The sequence below is a fragment of the Haliotis rufescens genome, unplaced genomic scaffold, assembly GCF_023055435.1.
Source record: "Haliotis rufescens isolate VD_foot unplaced genomic scaffold, xgHalRufe1.0.p SCAF_27, whole genome shotgun sequence".
Taxonomy (NCBI): domain Eukaryota; kingdom Metazoa; phylum Mollusca; class Gastropoda; order Lepetellida; family Haliotidae; genus Haliotis; species Haliotis rufescens.
This window is the reverse complement of record NW_025963968.1, coordinates 37,221-65,085: the sequence shown is the minus strand read 5'-3', so window position 1 is coordinate 65,085 and position 27,865 is coordinate 37,221. Positions and strand designations below refer to the sequence as shown.

The following is a 27,865-nucleotide window of genomic DNA, read 5'->3' as shown; positions in this document are numbered from 1 at the left end:
AGTAAAAGTGATTGGGAAGATGTGATTAGATCAGGAAAAGTGATTAGGAAGATGTGATTAGATCAGAAAAAAGTGATTCTGAAAAAGTTTTATAGATCAGTAAAAGTTATTTTGAAACTCTTTTATTGATCAGTAAAAGTGATTTTGAAACTGTTTTGTAGATCAGTAAAAGTGATTTTGAAACTATTTTATAGATCAGTAAAAGTGGTTATTATCATGCATCTATGTGCAATTTGGAAAATGTCAAAGAGGAATAATTATAGTGTTTTCATCATGAAAACAGTAAAAATATGCATATTTCATATCTATGTTATTTTCAAGTGTCCTCTTGCTTCGTCAGCATCATATATCATCAGATCAAAGGTTTTCGGTCATCACGTTTTCCGACGGCCATGTTTATCGCGATTATTCACGCGGATATAGGATTTGTTTATTATTTGTTATATTCACTGTGTTAAGCCCATATTAACACTATTCGCTCACATCCTGGAAACTCTCCAAGGGTGGCTGGTTATATGTTAGCTCCACGACTGTCATAAAGCTATTGTGGTGCTAAAATCACCTCAGCGCCAATATTGCTGACTGACAAATAGGCCAATTTGAAAACACCCACATTAATAGCATTTTATTAATTGACTGTCCTTAATATTCTCTAATCAGCCTACAAGGTGGCCAATACGTGTTTTAAATAAATGTGGGGGCACGGGTGGCCCAGTCGTCTAAAGCCCTGTTTATACGGCGACATTTGCACACGTGTGTATTTTTGGCATATGTGCAAATTTGCTTATGTGAGCAAATTTGACCGAATGGACGCATTTACTCATGTGCAGATTTTACTCATATGAGTAAATTTACACCTAGTTGGGACTAGGTGCAAATTTGCTACAACCTGTGAGTATATGCAGTTTAGATGTGTATTTTTTGCTACCGTGAGCAAATTTGGTCGTATGGACGCATAGCAAATTTACATACAGTAAGTATATTTCCCAACTTATTGCATAATATCTATTTTAAGCGCGTGTTATTGGCAACGCTTAATCCTCATTGGTCAAATTATACCAGTTGATGTCTAGACTTCAAACAGACCAGACAGGCAAAAATGGCTAGCAGAAAAAGAACAAATGAGGCCAAAAACGTGGGTCTGCATGGAGCGACGATGAAACGAGATGTCTTTTAGGAATATGGGAAGAGAATTGTATTGAAGAACAACTTGAAAACCCCAAAACAAATAATGGGTCTATTTATAAAACGGTTGCAAGCGAAATGGCTGAGAAGGGTTTCGAGAAAACACCAGATCAATGTAAAGTACGAATTCATACTCTGAAAAGATCGTACAGAGAATGTAAAACAAGCATGAAAAAGAGTGGTAAGGGAAGGAAAACCTGCAAATTCTTCGAAGAACTGGACGTCATTCTCGGAAACAGACCTGCATCATCGCCCCTGAAAGTGATCGATACTTTAATGAAGAAAGCTGGACTCGAAGAAGCTGATGAAAGTGATAATGATGATAATGATTATGGGGACTTTCCACAGTCTGTCAACGATGATCTCAGTGGCATTACACCTCTTGAGAGAGAAGATGATCACAGAAAGGAGAAGTAGTCGTCAGACACAAAAGAGAAAAGGGATGAAGGATTGGTAGAAAAAAGGAAGAAAGAAGAATCCGCTGACAAAGCAGAGAGCGAAAAGAAAAGGATGCGAAAGACAAGGTTGGAAGTGGCACTGAAGTCAGTCATGGATGGATTTGGTGCAGCCAATGAGAAAGCAGAAGACAAAGTCGTGGATATTGAAAGACGAAAACTTGACTTGGAGAAACAAAAACTCGACATTAAAAAGGCGAAAATAGAAACAGAGGAAAGACAGAAGAGGGAGGAACGTGAACATCTACTCATGACAACATGATGAAGATGATTATGGGAGCAATCGGCCAACGACAGGCAGGGCAACCACATTCAATGCCATCATTCCCTGTGAGTTCTATGCATTCTGGTGAAGGTCAGGTTTACAGAGGTCAAGGTCCTTCCTCACTCTCGTATTCATGTCATGGTCAGTCGTCTGGCACTAACCCTTCATGGTCATATTCAGACACGGATAAGCAAGAAGAAGGCACATTTTTCAATTTGTGAAGAACTGTATTCTTGTGAAGAATTAAGGACACAACATGTATTTACATACAGAACAGTAAAGAAAACCACAAGTTTTGCGGAAACGAACTTTATTTTAATTTGTGAAAACGTTTCATATTTGGTGATTTACACTTCACGTTCGAAGTCAAGAGTAATAATTCACTCAAGCAAACACTTTTGAAACTTTAAGTTTATTACGGTTTCTTTACTTGCACAAGGCTGTGCGAGATGATCATGTAAAAATCACATGAAAGCAAAAAAGGTTGAAAACGTGCAACTCTCTGTCATTCTCGAATATGCACTTGCATATATGGTGTCGTAAAACAAAGTTAACCAGAATTATTTTTTTCTCTCTCCCTATTTGTAAGACGTAACTTTGAAATGTTTTAGGCAATAAACAAATTAAAGAAAGAATCTCTTCTGTTGAATAAAATATTATTTCCTTCAATTAAGTAGCTAAAATGGTTGCAAAGTTTAATGTTTCACACACAACAAATTGCTCAAAGGTCGTTGTTCATGAAAGCCTGTGCAATATCATCCCTAAGGGTCTTTGCACAACGGACAGATTCGTCACCTCCATCCTGTACGCCCACTTGTTCATCATCTGTGTCATCATCTGTGTCTTCATTCCACTCATCCCTGTAGGTTTCATTGACACTCTCACATATGTTATGCAAGACAATGCAACAACCAATCACTGTGCAAGCAAACTCCACATCGATGTCCAATTGCTTTTGTAAGCATCTCCAGCGTCCCTTCAAACGACCGAAGGCATTCTCTGTCGTCATCCTTGCCCTGCTAAGGCGATAGTTGAATGTGGCTTGAGCAGGAGTTAGATTGGCTATGTTGGAGAAAGGCTTTAAAAGCCAAGTCTTTAATGGGTAGGCCGCATCACCAAGTAGTACCACTGGCATATTGGAATCACCAACCTTCTTGTTCCATGTGGGGAAAAGAATGCCATTATCACCTTGAATGTAAATATCGGATTTGGCAAAAACGCGGGCATCCTGGACCCGACCTGACCACCCAATGTTAATGTCTGTAAACATGTATCGATGGTCACAAACTCCCTGTAGGATCAGTGAATAAAAACCCTTCCTGTTCAAGTAATCGCCATGTGACTGTTTGGGGGCGATGATGGGAATGTGACTACCATCAATGGACCCTGCACAGTTAGGAAAATCCCATCTTTCCTCATATCCTTTTATCACATCCTTCAGGGCTTCCCCCTCAGGGAATTTAACATACTCATCCAATAGGACTTTCAAAATTGCCTCACACACCTGATGGACACAAACACACACAGTAGCCTTCCCAACACCAAAGAGATTACCGACTGTCCTGTACTCTGACGAAGATGCAAGCCAGTAAATGGCAATTGAGTTCATCTTCCAAGTCTTCTGCAAATGAAATCCAATGTTTCCTCTTCATTCTGAAGTTTTCTAGCCAGTCTGTCTCTTCAAAGTGCTGTAGAACAACCTTCTCATACCACTTCTTCGACCGGGGTTTTCTTCTTATTTCTCTTACATTTAAACAACCCAGAGCTAGAGCTACACTCAGGAAATAGGGAAATTTCCTGCGCTTGCGTAAACATTCAAGTCTGATCTTTTCCATGGTTATGACAGAAATGGATTGTTTTGACAATTTACTCCACATTTACTATTGGGACTTCGTATGAATGCACAGCAAATATCCTTTTGCTCACGTGTGTAAATTTGCATATGTGTGCAAATTTGCATATATGCAATTTTTCGCCGTATAAACAGAGTATAAGGCGCCGCGATTCGCTGTGCCGAGTTGCGTCCCTTGGGCACGCCAGAAACCTATTATTGTGGGTTTGAATCCCGGTTCGCCCCGATTATGTTTCTAGGTTTGTCAGCACCATACCCGTGCTCGTGGGTTTCACCGAAGTGGTAAACGTCTGAGACCTGCATCACTTCGGGCTTTCCTCCCACATTAAGCTGACACGCCGTGATATAACTGAAATTGTGTTAAAATCGGCGTTAAAACCAAACTCACTCACTCACTCACTCAATAAATGTAATTAACTGGTGTTTTATGTTGGTCGTGTTATTGGTCCTCAGTCAGTCATAGTGGCCCTCGGCGGGTAATAAAAATGTCAGGGTCAGGCTGACAGGTTAGGTTACACCTGTCGAGGCAGCCCCGGGGGACAACACAGCCTGCCGAGGGCCAATGTGACTGACTGAGGACTGATAACAAGGCCATTATGATTTTTTGTTTTTTTTGTTTATCGCAGTATTCCAGCAACATGTATATGATGGCGGTCTGTATCTGAGTCTGGATCAGACAATACAGTGATTGACATCTTAAGACTCCATTAACGCAATTGGAATATGCGTTAATATATGCATGTATGAAAGCATCCATTTAATGACATATTTATTAACTGACTACTTAAACTTTATGTTTCCGTGTCGTACCAGTCAAGGAGATCCAGAAAAAAATGTCACATATCACAGTAATGTGAACTCCGGATCCACGCTCCAACAAAATTTGATGAAAGCAGTCTGTCGACATTGTGATTGCAGTTTAAGGAATGCAATCACGCACATAGATCGTATTGGCCCTCCAGTGCTTCTATATTATGCGGGATGATTGAGCGTATAACGGACAGTAGATTAATGGTGGTAACTAAAGGTCTCCGTGATATTTGTGTAATATTGCTGATTCTCCCATAACAGGGCTTGATCTTCAATCCCCAGCAGTGGTTTATTTTTTTCACCCAATCTGATTGGCTGGCTTGAGAGTGGAGAGTTGTGTCATCGCGTTTGATTGGCAGGCTAAAAATAATTGACGGCACTATTTTCGGATCGGGGATACCCGAGGTCGTCTAGTACAGGAAATCCCCAGCTGGCAAACCATTACCGTATTGGCAATGTTTCCATTGCCGGAAGTTGGTGACCGAGCGAAAATTTGTTGGGGAAGAAGGGATGTGATATGTGGAGATATATCAGAGAATTTCGGCTTCCAAATGTACCAGATTCAGTTGCAGAATGAGAAGACGATAACCGAAGTCATACCTAAATCATACCTAAGTCATACCTAAATCTAAATAAACTCCAGAAAGTAATATATGTATTTATATTTTTCCTTAACTATTTTGATTTATCATATGGAGCAGACAAAATTATGAAGATAAAGATGGTGGGCACCAAACAACCTTATTAGGTATTTTATTCAAAAACAATATTCTTTTTTTTTCAACAATGATGTACATCTTTGAATCTTAAAATATATCTTGTACTTTAGATAGGATGAAATAATTTCAAAATTAATTTCATATTATTAGTTTTAGGTAGAAACTCAATATCACAGTTAATTATTTTCAGAATTTACAGACAATACAGAGTATTAAGACATGTCGAATAAGGTTTGCCTCAAGTATATTCTTTAAACCAAAGATTTGTTATTAACCATGATTACTGAAAAAAACCACTTCTTTTATAATGCAATTATTATATTATCATAGCAGATAAAGAATCCCAATATGCATAGCTAGCTTAATTTTAATGATGATTATGTAGCATTTCTTGGGATGATAAACTGGACATATGACAAAATAAGAAATGTATTTTCATTTATTATTCTCCCATTACAAGGTTTACAGTGGTTTATATTTGTTTCACATAATCTAATTGGCTGCCTGGGAGTGGAAAGCTGTGTCGCTATTTTAAGCAGAGACCTTAAATTATTCTAATGTGTAAATTTTCAGAACATGGTAAGTAAAGAAAAACTCAAATTTATGGGTGATGAAGAAATGACCAACAAGAGGTCCTCTTATAACATTTTACCATAAACCTCATTTCTTTACATTAGCAATGTCTGATTTTAATTTTAATACTTTTTACAAAAAAAATCACATATGAACAGGTCACTAAAATACATATTTATTATTATGTCTTGTTTTCATGAAGATAAAAACAAGAAAATGTTAATTTTAAATTACCTATTATCAGTAAGTCTTAACTTCTAATCTGATAAAATAACAAAAGAATAAAGTTTGGAAGTAACTGTTGCAGTAAAATAACAATGCAAAATTACAAGGGTATTAAAATGAAAATATTTGTAGAACTACTGAAATGATAATTTATTGTTTACATATATCCTATGTATTTATGTTTCACACACTATATTATTTTGCTTGTCAAATTCACATTGTTTCTTGTCATTCACAAATATTGGGAAATTAGATGACTATGTTTCAAAAGAAAAATTCTCCACTGAATAAGTTGGGTTTTTTTATATAATAAAAACGTGCTCATCATGTTCAGGAACAAAAAAAAAAAAAAAAAAGACGACATGAAATAATTATCATTTTCAAATTAGTTTTAAAGAGGAAAAATTCGTCCAAAAATATTACAATCCATTGATGGATTTGAGAAGGTGTTTATAGAATCTTGCCTGATCAATCCTGCTGACAGTTCCTTTGGGCCCTTGTTTTTCGTTAACAATATTTCACAATATATAAGACAATATTTAATTTCCTCTTAATTGGGTTTATAACATTTGTTTCTAGCGAACAAATAAACGAATAACGTATTTACATACACTAAAAAGGTGGGCCTATTTAGTGTTGCGCATTGAGGATGATAGTCACGGCGAGACGAATGCAAATAAAGTTATGGGCCGAGTAATCCTACAGGCAGCCGTGATATAGCTGTAATATTGCCGACTGCAGGCCTCCATGATATGGCTGTAAAATTGTATACTACAGGCCTCCGTGATATAGCAATAATATTGCACACTGCAGGCCTCCGTGATATAGCAATAATATTGCCGACTGCAGGCCTCCGTGATATGGCTGTAAAATTGTATACTACAGGCCTCCGTGATATAGCTATAATATTGCCGACTGCAGGCCTCCGTGATATGGCAATAATATTGCCGACTGCAGGCCTCCGTGATATAGCAATAATATTGCCGACTGCAGGCCTCCGTGATATGGCAATAATATTGCCGACTGCAGGCCTCCGTGATATAGCAATAATATTGCCGACTGCAGGCCTCCGTGATATGGCTGTAAAATTGTATACTACAGGCCCCCGTGATATAGCTGTAATATTGCCGACTGCAGGCCTCCGTGATATGGCTGTAAAATTGTATACTACAGGCCTCCGTGATATAGCAATAATATTGCAGACTGCAGGCCTCCGTGATACAGCTGTAATATTGCAGACTGCAGGCCTCCGTGATATGGCTGTAAAATTGTATACTACAGGCCTCCGTGATATAGCAATAATATTGCAGACTGCAGGCCTCCGTGATATAGCAATAATATTGCCGACTGCAGGCCTCCGTGATATGGCTGTAAAATTGTATACTACAGGCAGCCGTGATATAGCAATAATATTGCCGACTGCAGGCCTCCGTGATATGGCTGTAAAATTGTATACTACAGGCCTCCGTGATATAGCTGTAATATTGTATACTACAGGCCTCCGCGATATGGCTGTAAAATTGTATACTACAGGCCTCCGTGATATGGCTGTAAAATTGTATACTACAGGCCTCCGTGATATAGCAATAATATTGCAGACTGCAGGCCTCCGTGATATAGCAATAATATTGCAGACTGCAGGCCTCCGTGATATGGCTGTAAAAATTGTATACTACAGGCCTCCGTGATATAGCAATAATATTGCAGACTGCAGGCCTCCGTGATATGGCAATAATATTGCCGACTGCAGGCCTCCGTGATATAGCAATAATATTGCAGACTGCAGGCCTCCGTGATATGGCTGTAAAATTGTATACTGCAGGCCTCCGTGATATAGCTGTAATATTTCCGACTGCAGACCTCCGTGATATGGCTGTAAAATTGTATACTACAAGCCTCCGTGATATAGCAATAATATTGCAGACTGCAGGCCTCCGTGATATAGTTGTAAAATTGTATACTACAGGCCTCCGTGATATAGCAATAATATTGCAGACTGCAGGCCTCCGTGATATAGCAATAATATTGCAGACTGCAGGCCTCCGTGATATGGCTGTAAAATTGTATACTACAGGCCTCCGTGATATAGCAATAATATTGCATACTGCAGGCCTCCGTGATATAGTTGTAAAATTGTATACTACAGGCCTCCGTGATATACCAATAATATTGCCGACTGCAGGCCTCCGTGATATGCCTTTTAAATTGTATACTACAGGCCTCCGTGATATAGCTGTAAAATTGTATACTGCAGGCCTCCGTGATATAGCTGTAATATTGCAGACTGCAGGCCTCCATGATATGGCTGTAAAATTGTATACTACAGGCCTCCGTGATATAGCAATAATATTGCAGACTGCAGGCCTCCGTGATATAGCTGTAATATTGCCGACTGCAGGCCTCCGTGATATGGCTGTAAAATTGTATACTACAGGCCTCCGTGATATAGCAATAATATTGCAGACCGCAGGCCTCCGTGATATGCCTTTTAAATTGTATACTACAGGCCTCCATGATATAGCTGTAAAATTGTATACTGCAGGCCTCCGTGATATAGCTGTAATATTGCCGACTGCAGGCCTCCGTGATATGGCTGTAAAATTGTATACTGCAGGCCTCCGTGATATAGCTGTAATATTGCCGACTGCAGGCCTCCGTGATATAGCTGTAAAATTGTATACTACAGGCCTCCGTGATATAGCTGTAATATTGCCGACTGCAGGCCTCCGCGATATGGCTGTAAAATTGTATACTACAGGCCTCCGTGATATAGCTGTAATATTGTATACTACAAGCCTCCGTGATATAGCTGTAATATTGCAGACTGCAGGCCTCCGTGATATGGCTGTAAAATTGTATACTACAGGCCTCCGTGATATAGCTGTAAAATTGTATACTACAGGCCTCCGTGATATAGCTGTAATATTGCAGACTGCAGGCCTCCGTGATATGCCTTTTAAATTGTATACTACAGGCCTCCGTCATATAGCTGTAAAATTGTATACTGCAGGCCTCCGTGATATAGCTGTAATATTGCCGACTGCAGGCCTCCGTGATATAGCTGTAAAATTGTATACTACAGGCCTCCGTGATATAGCAATAATGTTGCAGACCGCAGGCCTCCGTGATATGCCTTTTAAATTGTATACTACAGGCCTCCAATTATATAGCTGTAAAATTGTATACTGCAGGCCTCCGTGATATAGCTGTAATATTGCCGACTGCAGGCCTCCGTGATATGGCTGTAAAATTGTATACTACAGGCCTCCGTGATATAGCTGTAATATTGTATACTACAGGCCTCCGTGATATAGCTGTAATATTGCAGACTGCAGGCCTCCATGATATGGCTGTAAAATTGTATACTACAGGCCTCCGTGATATAGCTGTAATATTGCAGACTGCAGGCCTCCGTTATATAGCTATAATATTGCTGACTACAGGCCACTGTGATATAACTTTAAAATTCCTGATTACCGGTCACTGTGATATAGCTGTAATATTGCTGACTGCAGGCCTTCGTGATGTGCTCCAGACGACTTGTAAATCGCCAGACAGCGACGGAGTCAGAACTAAAACTGTGTCAGGCAGTTGTGTCGGGAGGCGCGTAACCGAAAGGCTTGTTGTCGAAAGTTGTAGACCAGGTAACTTTTCCCGATTTTAATTAAATAGTTTCCATGTCAGTGACTCAGAGGGAATTGTAGGGTACAAAAGGTCAGACTATGCCATTGTACGCAGTGGAGCGTTGCTGAAACCACTAGGTTTATTGTAATATTGCGGTGTAAAACAACAAACCTTCATATCGCCTGTACAGAAATTCACAAAACAAAAATGGTACACTATAAATGGTATTTATGTACATAGTACAAGGGAGGAACAGCATGGGTTTACGTGAACGTAAAGATTTGGCATAGTCATTGTTTGTGGATTTGTGTTCAACAGGTCTAATTGGGCATCAAACGCGACTGATATTTGATTCTCAACGCACCTGTTCAAGTCGTGAACACATTCTCACACTGGTACACTGGACCTGAGACCTCCTACACATTCATAAATACTTGCTGCCAAACCTTTTCGGTCTTTCTCGCGCCAATTTTAGAGACGGACATGTCATATTCTCTACTTGTCTACGATCTTTTGAGCTTTTGCAATCTATTCATAGCGTGTGGATTACCTAACGGATGTCTCAACGCGCAGCCCCAGAAGAGTGTTGATCATTTGGTGTGAATGTTTGTCTGTTTGATGTTTAACGCCACATTCAGCAATATTCAAGCTGTATGACGGCGTCTATAACTTATTGAGTCTGGACCAGACAATCCAGTGACTGACATCATGAGCATCGATCCGCTGAGATACGATGCCATGCATCAACCAAGTCTGACCACCCGATCCCGTTCGTCGCGCCTTACAAGCACAGTCGCATTTACGGCAAGCATTTTCTACTTCGGATCTTCACGGGTCTGGTGTGAATGAGGCAGTTTAACAGTATTTCAGTTATATCACGATGACAGCCACACTGGTCTTAGACGTCTACGCCTTTGGTGTAACTAACGAGTGTTGGTATGGGTTCAAGGACCCAACGATCACAATCAGGGGGAATCTGTGGAAAGCCGAGGGTCAGCAGATCCTGACACGACTGAGGGATACAATTTTGTAGAACGAATTGAGGAATATGAGACCACTGGGCTCTCTTCCCTTTCTTAACAGTTCAAGTAGCTATGAAATTAAATATACTTTATAGAAAGTCTAAATAATGCGCTGGCGTCAGCAGTTATGTGTATTATAGTCAGACACTGTTGTCGTGAATTCAGTGGGAATCAATTCAATGTATCATGACTTTCAAAAACCAAAAGCATGTTTCCCATTTTCTGTTTCACGTCATGATTGTTATGTCTGTGTTTGATCAGATGATATGACAAGATTATGGATGTCTCAAAGCAGCAGTATGACGACTGTCGCCGTGAAGCCGGTCACCAGACACACGTGCAGCCCCAGTAGCAGGTGCTTCAAGGTCACGTACTGAAACAATGAACAGAGATATGACATGTAAAATACCACCATACTCCTATGTGCAATACCACAACACTCAAACGTCAAATACCACCACACCCACGCCAAATACCACCATACTCACATGTCAAATACCACCATACTCACATGTCAAATACCACCATACTCACACGTCAAATATCACCATACTCACATGTCAAATACCACCATACTCACATGTCAAATATCACCATACTCCTATGTGCAATACCACCATACTCCTATGTGAAATACCACAACACTCAAACGTCAAATACCACCACACCCACGCCAAATACCACCATACACATATGTCAAATACCACCAAACTCACATGTCAAATACCACCAAACTCACATGTCAAATACCACCATACTCATGTCAAATATCACCAAACTCACATGTCAAATACCACCATACGCATGTCAAATATCACCAAACTCACATGTCAAATACCACCATACTCACATGTCAAATACCACCATACTCACATGTCAAATATCACGATACTCCTATGTTCAATACCACAACACTCCTATGTGCAATACCACAACACTCAAACGTCAAATACCACCACACCCACGCCAAATACCACCATACACATATGTCAAATACCACCATACTCACATGTCAAATACCACCATACTCATGTCAAATACCACCAAACCCACATGTCAAATACCACCATACTCATGTAAAATATCACCAAACTCACATGTCAAATACCACCATACTCACATGTCAAATATCACCAAACTCACATGTCAAATACCACCATACTCATGTCAAATACCACCAAACTCACATGTCAAATACCACCATACTCATGTCAAATATCACCAAACTCACATGTCAAATACCACCATACTCATGTCAAATATCACCAAACTCACATGTCAAATATCACCATACTCCTATGTGCAATTTCGTCACGATATGGCTGAAATATTGCCGATGTGACGTAAAGCATTAACTCACTCACTCACTCACTATGTGCAATACCACCATACTCCTATGTGCAATACCACCACACCCACGCCAAATACCACCATACACATATGTCAAATACCACCAAACTCACATGTCAAATACCACCATACTCATGTCAAATACCACCAAACTCACATGTCAAATACCACCATTCTCATGTCAAATATCACCAAACTCACATGTCAAAAACCACCATACTCATGTCAAATATCACCATACTCACATGTCAAATACCACCATACTCACATGTCAAATACCACCATACTCACATTTCAAATATCACCATACTCCTATGTGCAATACCACCATACTCCTATGTGCAATACCACAACACTCAAACGTCAAATACCACCACACCCACGCCAAATACCACCATACACATATGTCAAATACCACCAAACTCACATGTCAAATACCACCATACTCATGTCAAATACCACCAAACTCACATGTCAAATACCACCATACTCATGTCAAATATCACCAAACTCACATGTCAAATACCACCATACTCACTTGTCAAATATCACCATACTCATGTCAAATACCACCAAACTCACATGTCAAATACCACCAAACTCACATGTCAAATATCACCATACTCATGTCAAATACCACCAAACTCACATGTCAAATACCACCATACTCATGTCAAATATCACCAAACTCACATGTCAAATACCACCATACTCACATGTCAAATATCACCAAACTCACATGTCAAATACCACCATACTCACGTGTCAAATATCACCATACTCACATGTCAAATACCACCATACTCACATGTCAAATACCACCATACTCACATGTCAAATATCACCATACTCATGTCAAATACCACCATACTCACATGTCAAATACCACAACACTCAAACGTCAAATACCACCACACCCACGCCAAATACCACCATACTCACATGTCAAATACCAGCATACTCATGTCAAATATCACCATACTCACATGTCAAATACCAGCATACTCATGTCAAATATCACCATACTCACATGTCAAATACCACCATTCTCACATGTAAAATATCACCATACACACATATCAAATATCACCATACTCACATGTCAAATATCACCATACTCACATGTCAAATATCACCAAACTCACATGTCAAATACCACCATACTCCTATGTGCAGTACCACAACACTCAAACGTCAAATACCACCACACCCACGCCAAATACCACCATACACATATGTCAAATACCACCAAACTCACATGTCAAATACCACCATACTCACATGTCAAATATCACCATACTCACATGTCAAATATCACCATACTCACATGTCAAATATCACCATACTCACATGTCAAATATCACCAAACTCACATGTCAAATATCACCATACTCACATGTCAAATATCACCATACTCACATGTCAAATACCACCATACTCACATGTCAAATATCACCAAACTCACATGTCAAATACCACCATACTCCTATGTGCAATACCACAACACTCAAACGTCAAATATCACCACACCCACGCCAAATACCACCATACACATATGTCAAATACCACCAAACTCACATGTCAAATACCACCATACTCACATGTCAAATACCACCACACCCACGCCAAATACCACCATACACATATGTCAAATACCACCATACTCACATATCAAATACCTCCATACTTACATGTCAAATATCACCATACTCACATGTCAAATACCACAACACTCACATGTCAAATACCACCATACTCACGTGTCAAATACCACCATACTCACATGTCAAATATCACCATACTCACATATCAAATACCACCATACTCACATGTCAAATATCACCATACTCACATGTCAAATACCACCATACTCACATGTCAAATATCACCATACTCATGTCAAATACCACCATACTCACATGTCAAATACCACAACACTCAAACGTCAAATACCACCACACCCACGCCAAATACCACCATACTCACATGTCAAATACCACCATACTCACATGTCAAATATCATCATACTCACATGTCAAATATCACCATAGTAGCACGTCAAATATCACCATACTCACATGTCAACTATCACCATACTCACATGTCAAATATCACCATACTCACATGTCAAATACCACCATACTCACATGTCAAATACCACCATACTCACATGTCAAATATCACCATACTCACATGTCAAATACCACCATACTCACATGTCAAATATCACCATACTCACATGTCAAATACCACCATACTCACGTGTCAAATATCACCATACTCACATGTCAAATACCACCATACTCACATGTCAAATATCACCATACTCACATGTCAAATACCACCATACTCACATGTCAAATATCACCATACTCACATGTCAAATACCACCATCCTCGCACGTCAAATACCACCATACCCACACGTCAAATACCATCATGCATCATGTGATGCTTTGCGCCAACATTATTCCCACACAGTGTAAAATAACCGAAATAAATTCTAGACCGCCGTTAAGCTCATCTAACCCATGTGCCAGCTCAATGCCTTCCCGCGCTCGTCATTTCTTCCAATCCTTCCAATGTGCCACCCAATGGTTCTTTGCAATCAGGACTTAGCCCAGCGTGAGATTGGTACGGTGGCAGCTCGCTCAATAGACTGAGTGCCTTAAAACCTGTATTGGATGTGTGCAAAGAGGAAAAGCATAGACTATGATTTAAGCTTCTTACATGAACCTGTGTTGATCCCAACGGCTTGTCGGAGGGGTTTGAGTTGGCCTTATTCTGCATCGGAATCCCGTCAAACATTGTTGCATCTGGACAGAGAGAAAACCAACAGTTGCTAAAAAAATCCTTCCTGTACTGACTTGTACAGACTCCTTCTGGTTATCTTATTTTAATAGACGTGCCTCCAAGATTGTGCCTATAAATTTATTAATAGGTAAACGTATCATATAAATAAGATATTCCTTACTGTAAAAATATACTCGTCGTTTTGACATGGGGTCTGGTTGTCAGCTGAATTGATATATATAATCAGCACACACTGCGGTTCTTCCGCCCAACTGTCTCGTGACAATATTCATTTAAAAACAAATACAACGTGTGACCTTTCTGCTTGGAGAGACACTGCAATGCTTCCAGGCTGATCTCGGTGATGAGCTGCCAGACCACGTAGCCCGCCAGCACGTACACCATGTAGTCAGGAGCGCCCGACTTGCTCAGCTTCAGTCCGAAGAATATATTAATAACTGAAACAAAGGCAGGAACACGATTTACACTCAAACAGCAAGCTCAACACTCGTCTGTAATGTGTCACCAGCTCTCCTTGAAGATATGTTAAGGTGAATATGAAATGCCAGAGAATAAGCAGTCTCCAGTATCAGTTTCATGTAATACGCCCTCTGTCCTAACCAGTGTGTGATGACCACTACCTGCCACCCCCTATCCCACCCAGGAAGTGTGTGATGACTGCTACGCCCCTATCCCAACCAGGAAGTGTGTGATGACTGCTACCTGCCACTCCCAATCCCAAGCAGGAAGTGTGTGATGACTGCTACCTGCCATGCCCCATCCCAACCAGGAAGTGTGTGATGACTGCTACTCCCCTATCCCAAACAGGAAGTGTGTGATGACTGCTATCTGCCACTCCCCTATCCCAACCAGGGAGCGTGTGATGACAACAACCAGCGACGCCCCTATCCAACCAGGAAGTGTGTGATGACAACAACCAGGGACGCCCCTATCCCAACCAGTAAGTGTGTGATGACAACAACCAGGGACGCCCCTATCCCAACCAGGAAGTGTGTGATGACAATTACCTGCATGCAATACGCCCCTATCCCAACCAGTAAGTCTGTGATGACAACAACCAGCGACACCCCTATCCAACCAGGAAGTGTGTGATGACAACAAGCAGCGACGCCCCTATCCCAACCAGGAAGTGTGTGATGACAACAACCAGCGACGCCTCTATCCCAACCAGGAAGTGTGTGATGACAACAACCAGCGACGCCTCTATCCCAACCAGGAAGTGTGTGATGACTGCTACCTGCCAGTCCCCTATCCCAACCAGGAAGTGTGTGATGACTGCTATCTGCCACGCCCCTATCCCAACCAGGAAGTGTGTGATGACAACAACCAGCGACGCCCCTATCCCAACCAGGAAGTGTGTGATGACAACAAGCGACGCCCCTATCCCAACCAGTAAGTGTGTGATGACAACAACCAGCGACGCCCCTATCCCAAGCAGGAAGTGTGTGATGACCGCTACCTGCCACTCCCCTATCCCAACCAGGAAGTGTGTGATGACTGCTACCTGCCACGCCCCTATCCCAACCAGGAAGTGTGTGATGACTGCTATCTGCCACGCCCCTATCCCAACCAGGAAGTGTGTGATGACAACAACCAGCGACGCCCCTATCCCAACCAGTAAGTGTGTGATGACAACAACCAGCGACGCCCCTATCCCAACCAATAAGAGTGTGATGACAACAACCAGCGACGCCCCTATCCCAACCAGTAAGTATGTGATGACAACAACCAGGGACGCCCCTATCCCAACCAGGAAGTGTGTGATGACTGCTTCCTGCCACTCCCCTATCCCAACCAGGAAGTGTGTGATGACAGCTTCCTGCCACGCCCCTATCCCAACCAGGAAGTGTGTGATGACTGCTATCTGCCACGCCCCTATCCCAACCAGGAAGTGTGTGATGACAACAACCAGCGACGCCCCTATCCCAACCAGTAAGTGTGTGATGACAACAACCAGGGACGCCCCTATCCCAACCAGGAAGTGTGTGATGACAATTACCTGCATGCAATACGCCCCTATCCCAACCAGTAAGTCTGTGATGACAACAACCAGCGACGCCCCTATCCAACCAGGAAGTGTGTGATGACAACAAGCAGCGACGCCCCTATCCCAACCAGGAAGTGTGTGATGACAACAACCAGCGACGCCTCTATCCCAACCAGGAAGTGTGTGATGACTGCTACCTGCCCGTCCCCTATCCCAACCAGGAAGTGTGTGATGACTGCTATCTGCCACGCCCCTATCCCAACCAGGAAGTGTGTGATGACAACAACCAGCGACGCCCCTATCCCAACCAGGAAGTGTGTGATGACAACAAGCGACGCCCCTATCCCAACCAGTAAGTGTGTGATGACAACAACCAGCGACGCCCCTATCCCAAGCAGGAAGTGTGTGATGACTGCTACCTGCCACTCCCCTATCCCAACCAGGAAGTGTGTGATGACTGCTACCTGCCACGCCCCTATCCCAACCAGGAAGTGTGTGATGACTGCTATCTGCCACGCCCCTATCCCAACCAGGAAGTGTGTGATGACAACAACCAGCGACGCCCCTATCCCAACCAGTAAGTGTGTGATGACAACAACCAGCGACGCCCCTATCCCAACCAATAAGAGTGTGATGACAACAACCAGCGACGCCCCTATCCCAACCAGTAAGTATGTGATGACAACAACCAGGGACGCCCCTATCCCAACCAGGAAGTGTGTGATGACTGCTTCCTGCCACTCCCCTATCCCAACCAGGAAGTGTGTGATGACAGCTTCCTGCCACGCCCCTATCCCAACCAGGAAGTGTGTGATGACTGCTATCTGCCACGCCCCTATCCCAACCAGGAAGTGTGTGATGACAACAACCAGCGACGCCCCTATCCCAACCAGTAAGTGTGTGATGACAACAACCAGGGACGCCCCTATCCCAACCAGGAAGTGTGTGATGACAATTACCTGCATGCAATACGCCCCTATCCCAACCAGTAAGTCTGTGATGACAACAACCAGCGACGCCCCTATCCAACCAGGAAGTGTGTGATGACAACAAGCAGCGACGCCCCTATCCCAACCAGGAAGTGTGTGATGACAACAACCAGCGACGCCTCTATCCCAACCAGGAAGTGTGTGATGACAACAACCAGCGACGCCTCTATCCCAACCAGGAAGTGTGTGATGACTGCTACCTGCCCGTCCCCTATCCCAACCAGGAAGTGTGTGATGACTGCTATCTGCCACGCCCCTATCCCAACCAGGAAGTGTGTGATGACAACAACCAGCGACGCCCCTATCCCAACCAGGAAGTGTGTGATGACAACAAGCGACGCCCCTATCCCAACCAGTAAGTGTGTGATGACAACAACCAGCGACGCCCCTATCCCAAGCAGGAAGTGTGTGATGACTGCTACCTGCCACTCCCCTATCCCAACCAGGAAGTGTGTGATGACTGCTACCTGCCACGCCCCTATCCCAACCAGGAAGTGTGTGATGACTGCTATCTGCCACGCCCCTATCCCAACCAGGAAGTGTGTGATGACAACAACCAGCGACGCCCCTATCCCAACCAGTAAGTGTGTGATGACAACAACCAGCGACGCCCCTATCCCAACCAATAAGAGTGTGATGACAACAACCAGCGACGCCCCTATCCCAACCAGTAAGTATGTGATGACAACAACCAGGGACGCCCCTATCCCAACCAGGAAGTGTGTGATGACTGCTTCCTGCCACTCCCCTATCCCAACCAGGAAGTGTGTGATGACAGCTACCTGCCACGCCCCATTCCAACCAGGAAGTGTGTGATGACAACAACCAGTGTCGCCCCTATCCCAACCAGTAAGTGTGTGATGACAATAACCAGCGACGCCCCTATCCCAAGCAATAAGTGTGTGATGACAACAACCAGCGACGCCCCTATCCCAACCAGTAAGTGTGTGATGACAACAACCAGCGACGCCCCTATCCCAACCAATAAGTGTGTGATGACAACAACCAGCGACGCCCCTATCCCAACCAGTAAGTGTGTGATGACAACAACCAGCGACGCCCCTATCCCAACCAGTAAGTGTGTGATGACAACAACCAGGGACGCCCCTTTCTCAACCAGTAAGTGTGTGATGACAACATCCAGCGACGCCCCTATCCCAACCAGGAAGTGTTTGATGACAACAACCAGCGTCGCCCCTTTCCAAACCAGTAAGTGTGTGATGTGTGTGATGTCAATTACCTGCATGCAATACGCCCCTATCCCACCCAGTAAGTGTGTGATGACAACAACCAGCGACGCCCCTATCCCAACCAGGAAGTGTTTGATGACAAGTACCTGCTATGCAATACGCCCCTATCCCAACCAGGAAGTGAGCCCAGTTAAAGAGAGGTCTTCTCTCCGATGTGGGGCCAGGTCGGAAGTACGCCATTACCGGCTGTTGAAGAAAACATTACACGTGTCATTTGAAAACATAGGCAATGTTATAATTATAGTTCTGATTGTGAGGTCGTGATAGAGGATACATGTTTTGGACAGCAGTATATGTGAACGTCAATTCCTGATACGCTAAATGTACTTGAATACCCTCTATGTATTTGCCTCGAAAGTATGGAAATTGAAAAAAATAATTTAATCGTGCAGTAAAAACGATGATAAATAATATTATCATTGTTACTAAATGTTCAGAAATGTGTAGCAGCTTAGCAGAAACAGGAAAAGAGTCTATTGTAATAGAACACAATTTTATCTTAGAGTTGTATCAGCTGTTTTGACAACTACGACGAGGAGTCCTTGTCCAGTGAGGATGTATGTACAGTTATAGCCCGGGTATGTATAGCATGGATGGAAGTGGTGATGCTCGTGCTTAACATAAACTAGAAGACTCGTGACAGTACATTATCCGGATATTAATTTAAAAGTTAAAACCATGGGTTTTGGCAGCAGTAATTTGGTACTGTCAGTCGTCTACTATCTATGAATTGGTGGACAGGCTATTTTGGCCAGAATGTGTGGCATGATTCACTATTACTGAGAAGGCTTACTCACGCCAGGATTGATGGAGCCGGTAGCAGACTAAACACAAAGCATACATATCAGTTTCAAGGAGATATGTCTCATGTTGGTGTAACTAGGACAGCCATGACTCAGATTGTTGAAGCCTGTCTGATAACCCTTTAAAAGAGCGTCTCTTGACGCCTGTCTGATAACCATATATTAGAGTGTCTTTTAAAGCCTGTCTGTTTACCCTTTAAAGGAGTGTCCCTTAAAGCCTGTCTGATTACCCTTTAAATGGGTGTCCCTTTTAATTAAAGCCTGTCTGATAACCCTTTAAAGGAGTGTCTCTTATAGCCTGTCTGATTACCCTTTAAAGGAGTGTCCCTTAAAGCCTGTCTGATTACCCTTTAAAGGGGTGTCCCTTAAAGCCTGTCTGATTACCCTTTAAAGGAGTGTCCCTTAACGCCTGTCTGATAACCCTTTAAACAAGTGTCTCTTGAAGCCTGTCTGATTACCCTTTAAAGGGTTGTCCCTTAAAGCCTGTCTGATTACCCTTTAAAGGAGTGTCCCTTAAAGCCTGTCTGATAACCCTTTAAAGAAGTGTCTCTTGAAGCCTGTCTGATTACCCTTTAAAGGAGCATCCATTGAAGCCTGCCTGATAACCCTTTAAAGGAGTGTCCCTTAAAGCCTGTCTGATTACCCTTTAAAAGAGAGTCTTTTAAAGAATGCTTGATTACCCTTTAAAGGATTGTCTCTTGAAGTCTGTCTGATTACCCTTTAAAGGAGTGTCTCTTGAAGCCTGTCTGATTTCCCTTTAAAAGAGTGTCTTTTAAAAAATGCTTAATTACCCTTTAAAGGAGCGTCTCTTGAAGCCTGTCTGATAACCCTTTAAAGGAGTCCCTCTTGAAGCCTGCCTGATTACCCTTTAAAGGAGTGTCTGATAAGCCACTGAGAGATAACCCAGGGCATATACCGCTACCTTATCACTGGGCTGAGTCCCCAGAAACAAATTGTTCACAGAATAGCTGTATGGATTATCGAAGTGATATGGCTGTAAAGCATACTTACATTAATGAGGACCATGGCCGTGACGATGATTCCTAATACTGGGTGCGATTGTTTATAATCTTCCCCATTAATCTGCAACAGGAAAGTAGATAAAATCCCTAATAAAGAGAAGGTTGTTCTATTTTTTAAGAATCTCAAATGTGATTTTGTCTGAAAGAGCAATTTCTTTATATATTTACTGTTTGATTTTGTTCTTTGCATGGAGATCGTGAAGAAAGACAGTACACGTCTGTCAGTTACAGCAGCGGTGAATAGGCAAAGGTAAAGAAATGTACCAACTCTTAGGTTCCATTTAATATTCAAAGTGCATTGAAATTTAAGATGTAAAGAAAATACGAAAAATCACATTACGAAGACTTAATGTAATGACGTGTAGTGGATTATAGCATACGCGCTTGATATCATGTGCTACACCTTACAACTGGTATAGATGGTAAACACTTGAATAAACTATGTGCATATAGTCATTACAACCTAAACAAGCTTGATTACACTATGTGCATATAGTCCTTACAACCTGAACAAGATTGATTACACTATGTGCATATAGTCCTTACAACCTGAACAAGGTTGATAACACTATGTGCATATAGTCCTTACAGCCTGAACAAGCTTCATTACACTATATTGCATATAGTCCTTACAACCAGAACAAGATTGATTACACTATGTGCATATAGTCCTTACAGCCTGAACAAGATTGATTACACTTTGTGCATATAGCCCTTACAACCTGAACAGACTTGATTACACTATGTGCATATAGTCCTTACAACCTGAACAAGATTGATTACACTATGTGCATATAGTCCTTACAACCTGAACAAGGTTAATTACACTATGTGCATATAGTCCTTACAACCTGAACAAGCTTGATTACACTATGTTGCATATAGTCCTTACAGCCTGAACAAGATTGATTACACTTTGTGCATATAGTCCTTACAACCTGAACAGACTTGATCACACTATGTGCATATAGTCCTTACAACCTGAACAAGCTTGATTACACTATGTGCATATAGTCCTTATAACCTGAACAAGATTGATTACACTATGTGCATATAGTCCTTACAACCTGAACAGACTTGATTGGACTATGTGCATATAGTCCTTACAGCCTGAACAAGCTTGATTGGACTATGTGCATATAGTCCTTAGTACCTGAACAAGCTTGATTACACTTTGTGCATATAGTCCTTACAACCATAACAAGCTTGATTACACTATGTGCATATAGTCCTTACAACCTGAACAAGATTGATTACACTATGTGCATATAGTCCTTACAACCTGAACAAGATTGATTACACTTTGTGCATATAGTCCTTACAACCTGAACAAGCTTGATAACACTATGTGCATATAGTCCTTACAACCTGAACAAGCTTGATTAAACTTTGTGCATATAGTCCTTACAACCTGAACAAGCTTGATTACACTTTGTGCATATAGTCCTTACAACCTGAACAGACTTGATTACACTTTGTGCATATAGTCCTTACAGCCTGAACAAGATTGATTGGACTATGTGCATATAGTCCTTACAGCCTGAACAAGCTTGATTACACTATGTGCATATAGTCCTTACAGCCTGAACAAACTTGATAACACTATGTGCATATAGTCCTTACAGCCTGAACAAGATTGATTACACTTTGTGCATATAGCCCTTACAACCTGAACAGACTTGATTACACTATGTGCATATAGTCCTTACAACCTGAACAAGATTGATTACACTATGTGCATATAGTCCTTACAACCTGAACAAGATTGATTACACTATGTGCATATAGTCCTTACAACCTGAACAGACTTGATTGGACTATGTGCATATAGTCCTTACAGCCTGAACAAGATTGATTGGACTATGTGCATATAGTCCTTAAAGCCTGAACAAGCTTGATTGGTCTATGTGCATATAGTCCTTAGTACCTGAACAAGCTTGATTACACTATGTGCATATAGTCCTTACAGCCTGAACAAACTTGATAACACTATGTGCATATAGTCCTTAGTACCTGAACAAGCTTGATTACACTTTGTGCATATAGTCTTTACAACCTGAACAAGATTGATTACACTATGTGCATATAGTCCTTACAACCATAACAAGCTTGATTACACTATGTGCATATAGTCCTTACAACCTGAACAAGATTGATTACACTATGTGCATATAGTCCTTACAACCTGAACAAGATTGATTACACTTTGTGCATATAGTCCTTACAACCTAAACAAGCTTGATAACACTATGTGCATATAGTCCTTACAACCTGAACAAGCTTGATTAAACTTTGTGCATATAGTCCTTACAACCTGAACAAGCTTGATTACACTTTGTGCATATAGTCCTTACAACCTGAACAGACTTGATTACACTTTGTGCATATAGTCCTTACAGCCTGAACAAGATTGATTGGACTATATGCATATAGTCCTTACAGCCTGAACAAGATTGATTGGACTATGTGCATATAGTCCTTAAAGCCTGAACAAGCTTGATTGGACTATGTCCATATAGTCCATAGTACCTGAACAAGCTTGATTACACTATGTGCATATAGTCTTTACAACCTGAACAAGCTTGATTACACTATGTGCATATAGTCCTTACAACCATAACAAGCTTGATTACACTATGTGCATATAGTCCTTACAACCATAACAAGATTGATTACACTATGTGCATATAGTCCTTACAACCTGAACAAGATTGATTACACTTTGTGCATATAGTCCTTACAACCTCAACAAGCTTGATAACACTTTGTTTAAAGATCAAAGAGGTTGTGATAAATGTGAATTGTAATACTTTACATGTTATTGTATTGTTTGATGTCAGAGAAATAGCTTTCTTTGACACATTTTGAAATAATTGCTTTGAAGCCCATATAACGTATATGGTTTGTATGAAAACCTAGAAGGGACACCATCGCATTGTCGAATTATCGCATTATCGCATATGTTCGCATTGTCGTACTTGTCCAAAAGGCAAAAATTATAAAAACTAAACCAATGCGCGACAATGAGACATTTTGGCCATTTTGAGGCATTGTTGCGTTGTCGAATTGTCGCGCTTTGAATGATATTTTTTTTGCGACAATGTCACTTCTAGGATTCCACAGGTATATACCCACATATACACACGAATATGCAATTCCAATGTAATTACTATCTTGATTTCTACCGGATGTTTCCGCGTCTGTTTAATTGAACAAAAGACTTGCCTTTGCGTCACCTTTTCGCAATTATTTGATATTGATTCATAAATAAAAGCAACGAAAACATTTTCTTTTTGGGACATTTTTTGGCATAATATTTGACAGCTTCCATAATGGTTTTGAAGTTGCGATCCCAATTGGTATTGCTAAACACATGCTTAAGATACAGTGGGAATACTGATGTCCTAAGGAAGAGAAATACACTTTTTTTTAATCCCATGTTTGATTTATGTTTCAGCTGATATTTCTTATCATTGTGGAATATGTTTTGGTGCTTTTGTTTATTTGATTGAGAAGCTGCAGCAGGTAGATGACACCCGTTACATGTACGGGATCCAGTCACGTGTCTACTCTAGATCCACTTGTTACACTTCTAGAGAAGCTCACCTGGCTGTAAACCTTGGCCTCTATGAAGATGATGATAAACGCAGCGACTGTTGCGACAAACGTCAGCCCCATACACATACGATGTATCTGGAAAAACACATCTGAATATGTTCATGTTTAGTATCGAATGTGTAGCCGTACAAACGTTTTGTCTTGCAGAGAACCTATGAGGATAGATCAGTTGACACCGAACTGAGCAATATTAGGGCAAGTATTGCAATTTCTGTGTGTATATTGTGGTATCTCAAGATGCAAGGCCTATTTGTTTTCAAAAGGGGCTTAACCCTACTTTCCTCCTGATTCTGTCTAATTATTTCGAGTTTCGAGTTTAGAAAGGTACGAGAAACAGGAAAATACAAATACCACCCTCGTCCACGAATAGGTGGGGCATGACACTTTGTAAGTAAGAGGTAATCAGAAAGTACCATCTAAGCAACACATTAGACTTCAGAGTGGATGAACTGCATCGAACTTCCCTACCTGGAACCAGACTTTGAGGCCCCGGATGTTCTTGTCTGGCCACATCGGCTTGAAGTGCCTGGCTATGACAAGTCCTATACTGGCACAAAAGAGCCATGCTATGGACATTAAACACCCTGAAATGCAAGATACGTCGTTATAGACCGAAACAAATAATTGCTGTCTGTATGCTACCACTAAGAAATAACATTTTTAACCCTAGTGATGGTATTTGGAGCTTGAAGAGCACAGCACTCGGACACACGTCGGCCCCTATTGACTGCAGTGATCTAACACTATGGAATAATCAACTGTATTCTGAAGATCCCAAGGACCATATGCATGGAGTAAGAGTTGAACACAATCAGAATCTACATATCCCTTGCCTACAAGATAACAATGTACACAGGCTGTATCTACGTATCATGCCAGTGCTAAGTTGTGTTATTTTCTTACATGGAAAAACGGCTACATTAATCAAAAACAAAGAAAAAACAACCATTTCCTCAATCATCAGAAATCTCTGCTAAAAGCACTGTACGACTAAAAAAGCACTGTACGACCACAACAAATGATGTGTCTATGAATCGCCATCAAATATTCATGATACCAGGTGTTTGCGATAAGGTGAGCGTAGCCTGCCCCACCGGTGGCATCCGTTACAAACACATGCAAAGTCAGGTCAAGTGACACATGCAGTGACAGCCTGTTCTTTTAAACTGCGTGCAATGAATTGGATTAGGAAAACAGAACTATATCCGCATGATAAGTAATAAATGGAAATAAGGTTCACAATCAAGCGTCCTCACCATGGGCTTGAACCAGAGGATATTTCAGTTTTGTACTACTGGCGCTGCCTGTCGCCTGAAGATCAATCAGCGATGACGTCACTGCCGGCGTGGTCACATGGCGGCTCTTTCTAAAACCTAATTTGTTTCCATCAGACATTAATTCAACCAGAAATTCTTTAACGAACTTATTCTGATGAATTATTTGAAAAAATGTAAAAATAATAACGAGGTATTCTCTGAAAAGAAATAGGATGCTGACGTGTTCCCAGGGAGTAATTGTGTTGACGAGGAAACGTTTATTCGACACCGCAGTAAACACTATTAATTAATATTTGATGTGTTCCATAATTCCATTCATAATTAATGTTTAATAAGATCAGATGTCATTTCATTCTACACTACTTATGCCATCTGGGACAAGCCGGATGTTTTTGCAGGTTACGGTTATGGCGACGGGAGACGGAAGGGCGAGGATGGTTACCGGCTGTAGCTTTGCCGCGAGCAAACATGAGATGCCAGTCCTGTGTCAGATTGAACAACTTGACATCTCCGAACCCATCAGTCTGTCTCAAGAAGCTGCAGTCGAAAATGCCGTTGTTGACGGAGCCCTGTAAGTCGCTCAGTCCCAGCTCTGGCTAATATACATAGGAAATAAAACACATTAATAATATACACATGCACAGAAGTTAAGCGCCACCATATTCATAGTCTTTTGATTTCACGTGTGGGAATCAGAAATACGAAATATGATGATGTATGACTGAATTAGGCTTCCATAGTTTCATGAACCCAAATTTGTCCAGATACAAATTTGTTGCTGCAGTTCCCCTACCCTATAAATAGTTTCAGACACGTGGTTGCATTTTGCTCCTGTGTGAGATTCCCCTTCCAATAGAGGAGACGACGCTGAAAGATTGCAAGTGATAGGCATGAAAAATGCAGGCATGTCATGCAGGGCCATTGCAAGACAAATGGGTCGTCATCACAGTGTTATCACTCGTTTGATTGTCAAACATGGTCAAACCAATGATGTCAATGACAGACATAGGTCTGGTAGGCCAAGAAAGACCTCTAACAGAGAGGATAGACGTCTTTTCAGGATAGTCAGACGAAATCCATTTGCCACTTCAACAGATTTAAGACTGCAGTGGATTACCCATCAGAGACTCTCGACGATGACCGTAAGGCGTCGCCTCAGAGCGGCTGGTTATAAAGCCAGAAGACCAGTAAAACGTCCTCAACTGACTGAGAGGCACATGCGGAATCGTCTGATATGGTGTCGTGCCCGTAGTCGATGGAACTTGGCCAAGTGGAGAAGGATCCATTGGTCTGACGAGTGTCGAATGCGGTTACGAACTGTTGATGGTCGAATACGTGTTTGGAGGCAACGTAACACTCGTTTTGCACCAAGGAACACCCAGAAGACCTTAGCATGTGGCGGGGGGTCTGTCCTGATATGGGGTTGTGTTTCCTTCGGCTGCAAACTTCCGCTGGTGACAATTCGTGGAAACGTGAACAATACCAATACTTGGCCAACAATACCAAGATGCCGTTCTTCGTCCAGTGGTAGTCTCTCATTTTGACAACCATCCTCTTCAGACAAGACCTGTTCACATGGACGACAATGCTAGACCACACAGATCTCGGACAGTTTTGGCTTGTTTGCGTCAAGAAGCTATTGCCACGCTTCCTTGGCTGGCCTGTAGTCCGGATCTTAATCCGATTGAGCATCTCTGGGACATTCTTGGCCGGAAAATCAGACATCGTGATCCCCCAGTTCAAAATCTCGCTGGACTTGAAGCCGCACTTCATGAAGAATGGATCCGTTCGGCTCAGAGAAGCATTCAACGACTTGTAATCAGTATGAGGCGTAGGGTTGAAGCTGTGGTCAATGTCCGTAGATCACACACACGTTACTGACGTTTCTGTCTTGCAATAGACTCTGCACTCCCTAGGATGTCTATGTGACACCTGATATGGTCTGCTGATATCACGACAGTTACATGACACAAAAAGTTTTTCAATGTTTTCTAATCCTTCATTTCTGGTCTTCGGCAAAATTCCT

The 27,865-nt window shown here is 41.7% G+C and overlaps 2 protein-coding genes across 4 annotated transcripts in view; both read right to left on the bottom strand.

Annotated features, from left to right (window-relative positions):
* Nucleotides 1–2,626: 2,626 nt before the first annotated feature.
* Nucleotides 2,627–3,514, bottom strand: LOC124126796 (protein ANTAGONIST OF LIKE HETEROCHROMATIN PROTEIN 1-like). The gene has a single exon (XM_046490323.2). It carries the CDS (start codon nucleotides 3,512–3,514, stop codon nucleotides 2,627–2,629), a length of 888 nt encoding a protein of 295 aa, XP_046346279.2.
* Nucleotides 3,515–10,465: 6,951 nt separating this feature from the next.
* Nucleotides 10,466–27,865, bottom strand: part of LOC124126795 (putative ferric-chelate reductase 1) — a 43,102-nt gene continuing 25,702 nt past the window's right edge. For 2 of the 3 annotated variants that reach the window (XM_046490320.2, XM_046490321.2), the window contains exons 8-17: nucleotides 26,282–26,435; nucleotides 25,819–25,935; nucleotides 25,031–25,146; nucleotides 24,551–24,637; nucleotides 20,934–21,005; nucleotides 19,917–19,943; nucleotides 19,206–19,305; nucleotides 15,190–15,330; nucleotides 14,810–14,895; nucleotides 10,466–11,103 (exon numbers count right to left, since the gene is read on the bottom strand). In XM_046490320.2, the coding sequence (XP_046346276.2) occupies nucleotides 11,017–11,103; nucleotides 14,810–14,895; nucleotides 15,190–15,330; nucleotides 19,206–19,305; nucleotides 19,917–19,943; nucleotides 20,934–21,005; nucleotides 24,551–24,637; nucleotides 25,031–25,146; nucleotides 25,819–25,935; nucleotides 26,282–26,435 (987 nt within the window). In that variant the 3' untranslated portion in view covers nucleotides 10,466–11,016. The remainder of the gene's footprint in view (nucleotides 11,104–14,809; nucleotides 14,896–15,189; nucleotides 15,331–19,205; nucleotides 19,306–19,916; nucleotides 19,944–20,933; nucleotides 21,006–24,550; nucleotides 24,638–25,030; nucleotides 25,147–25,818; nucleotides 25,936–26,281; nucleotides 26,436–27,865) is intronic. The other variant, XM_046490322.2, reaches the window with a different exon arrangement.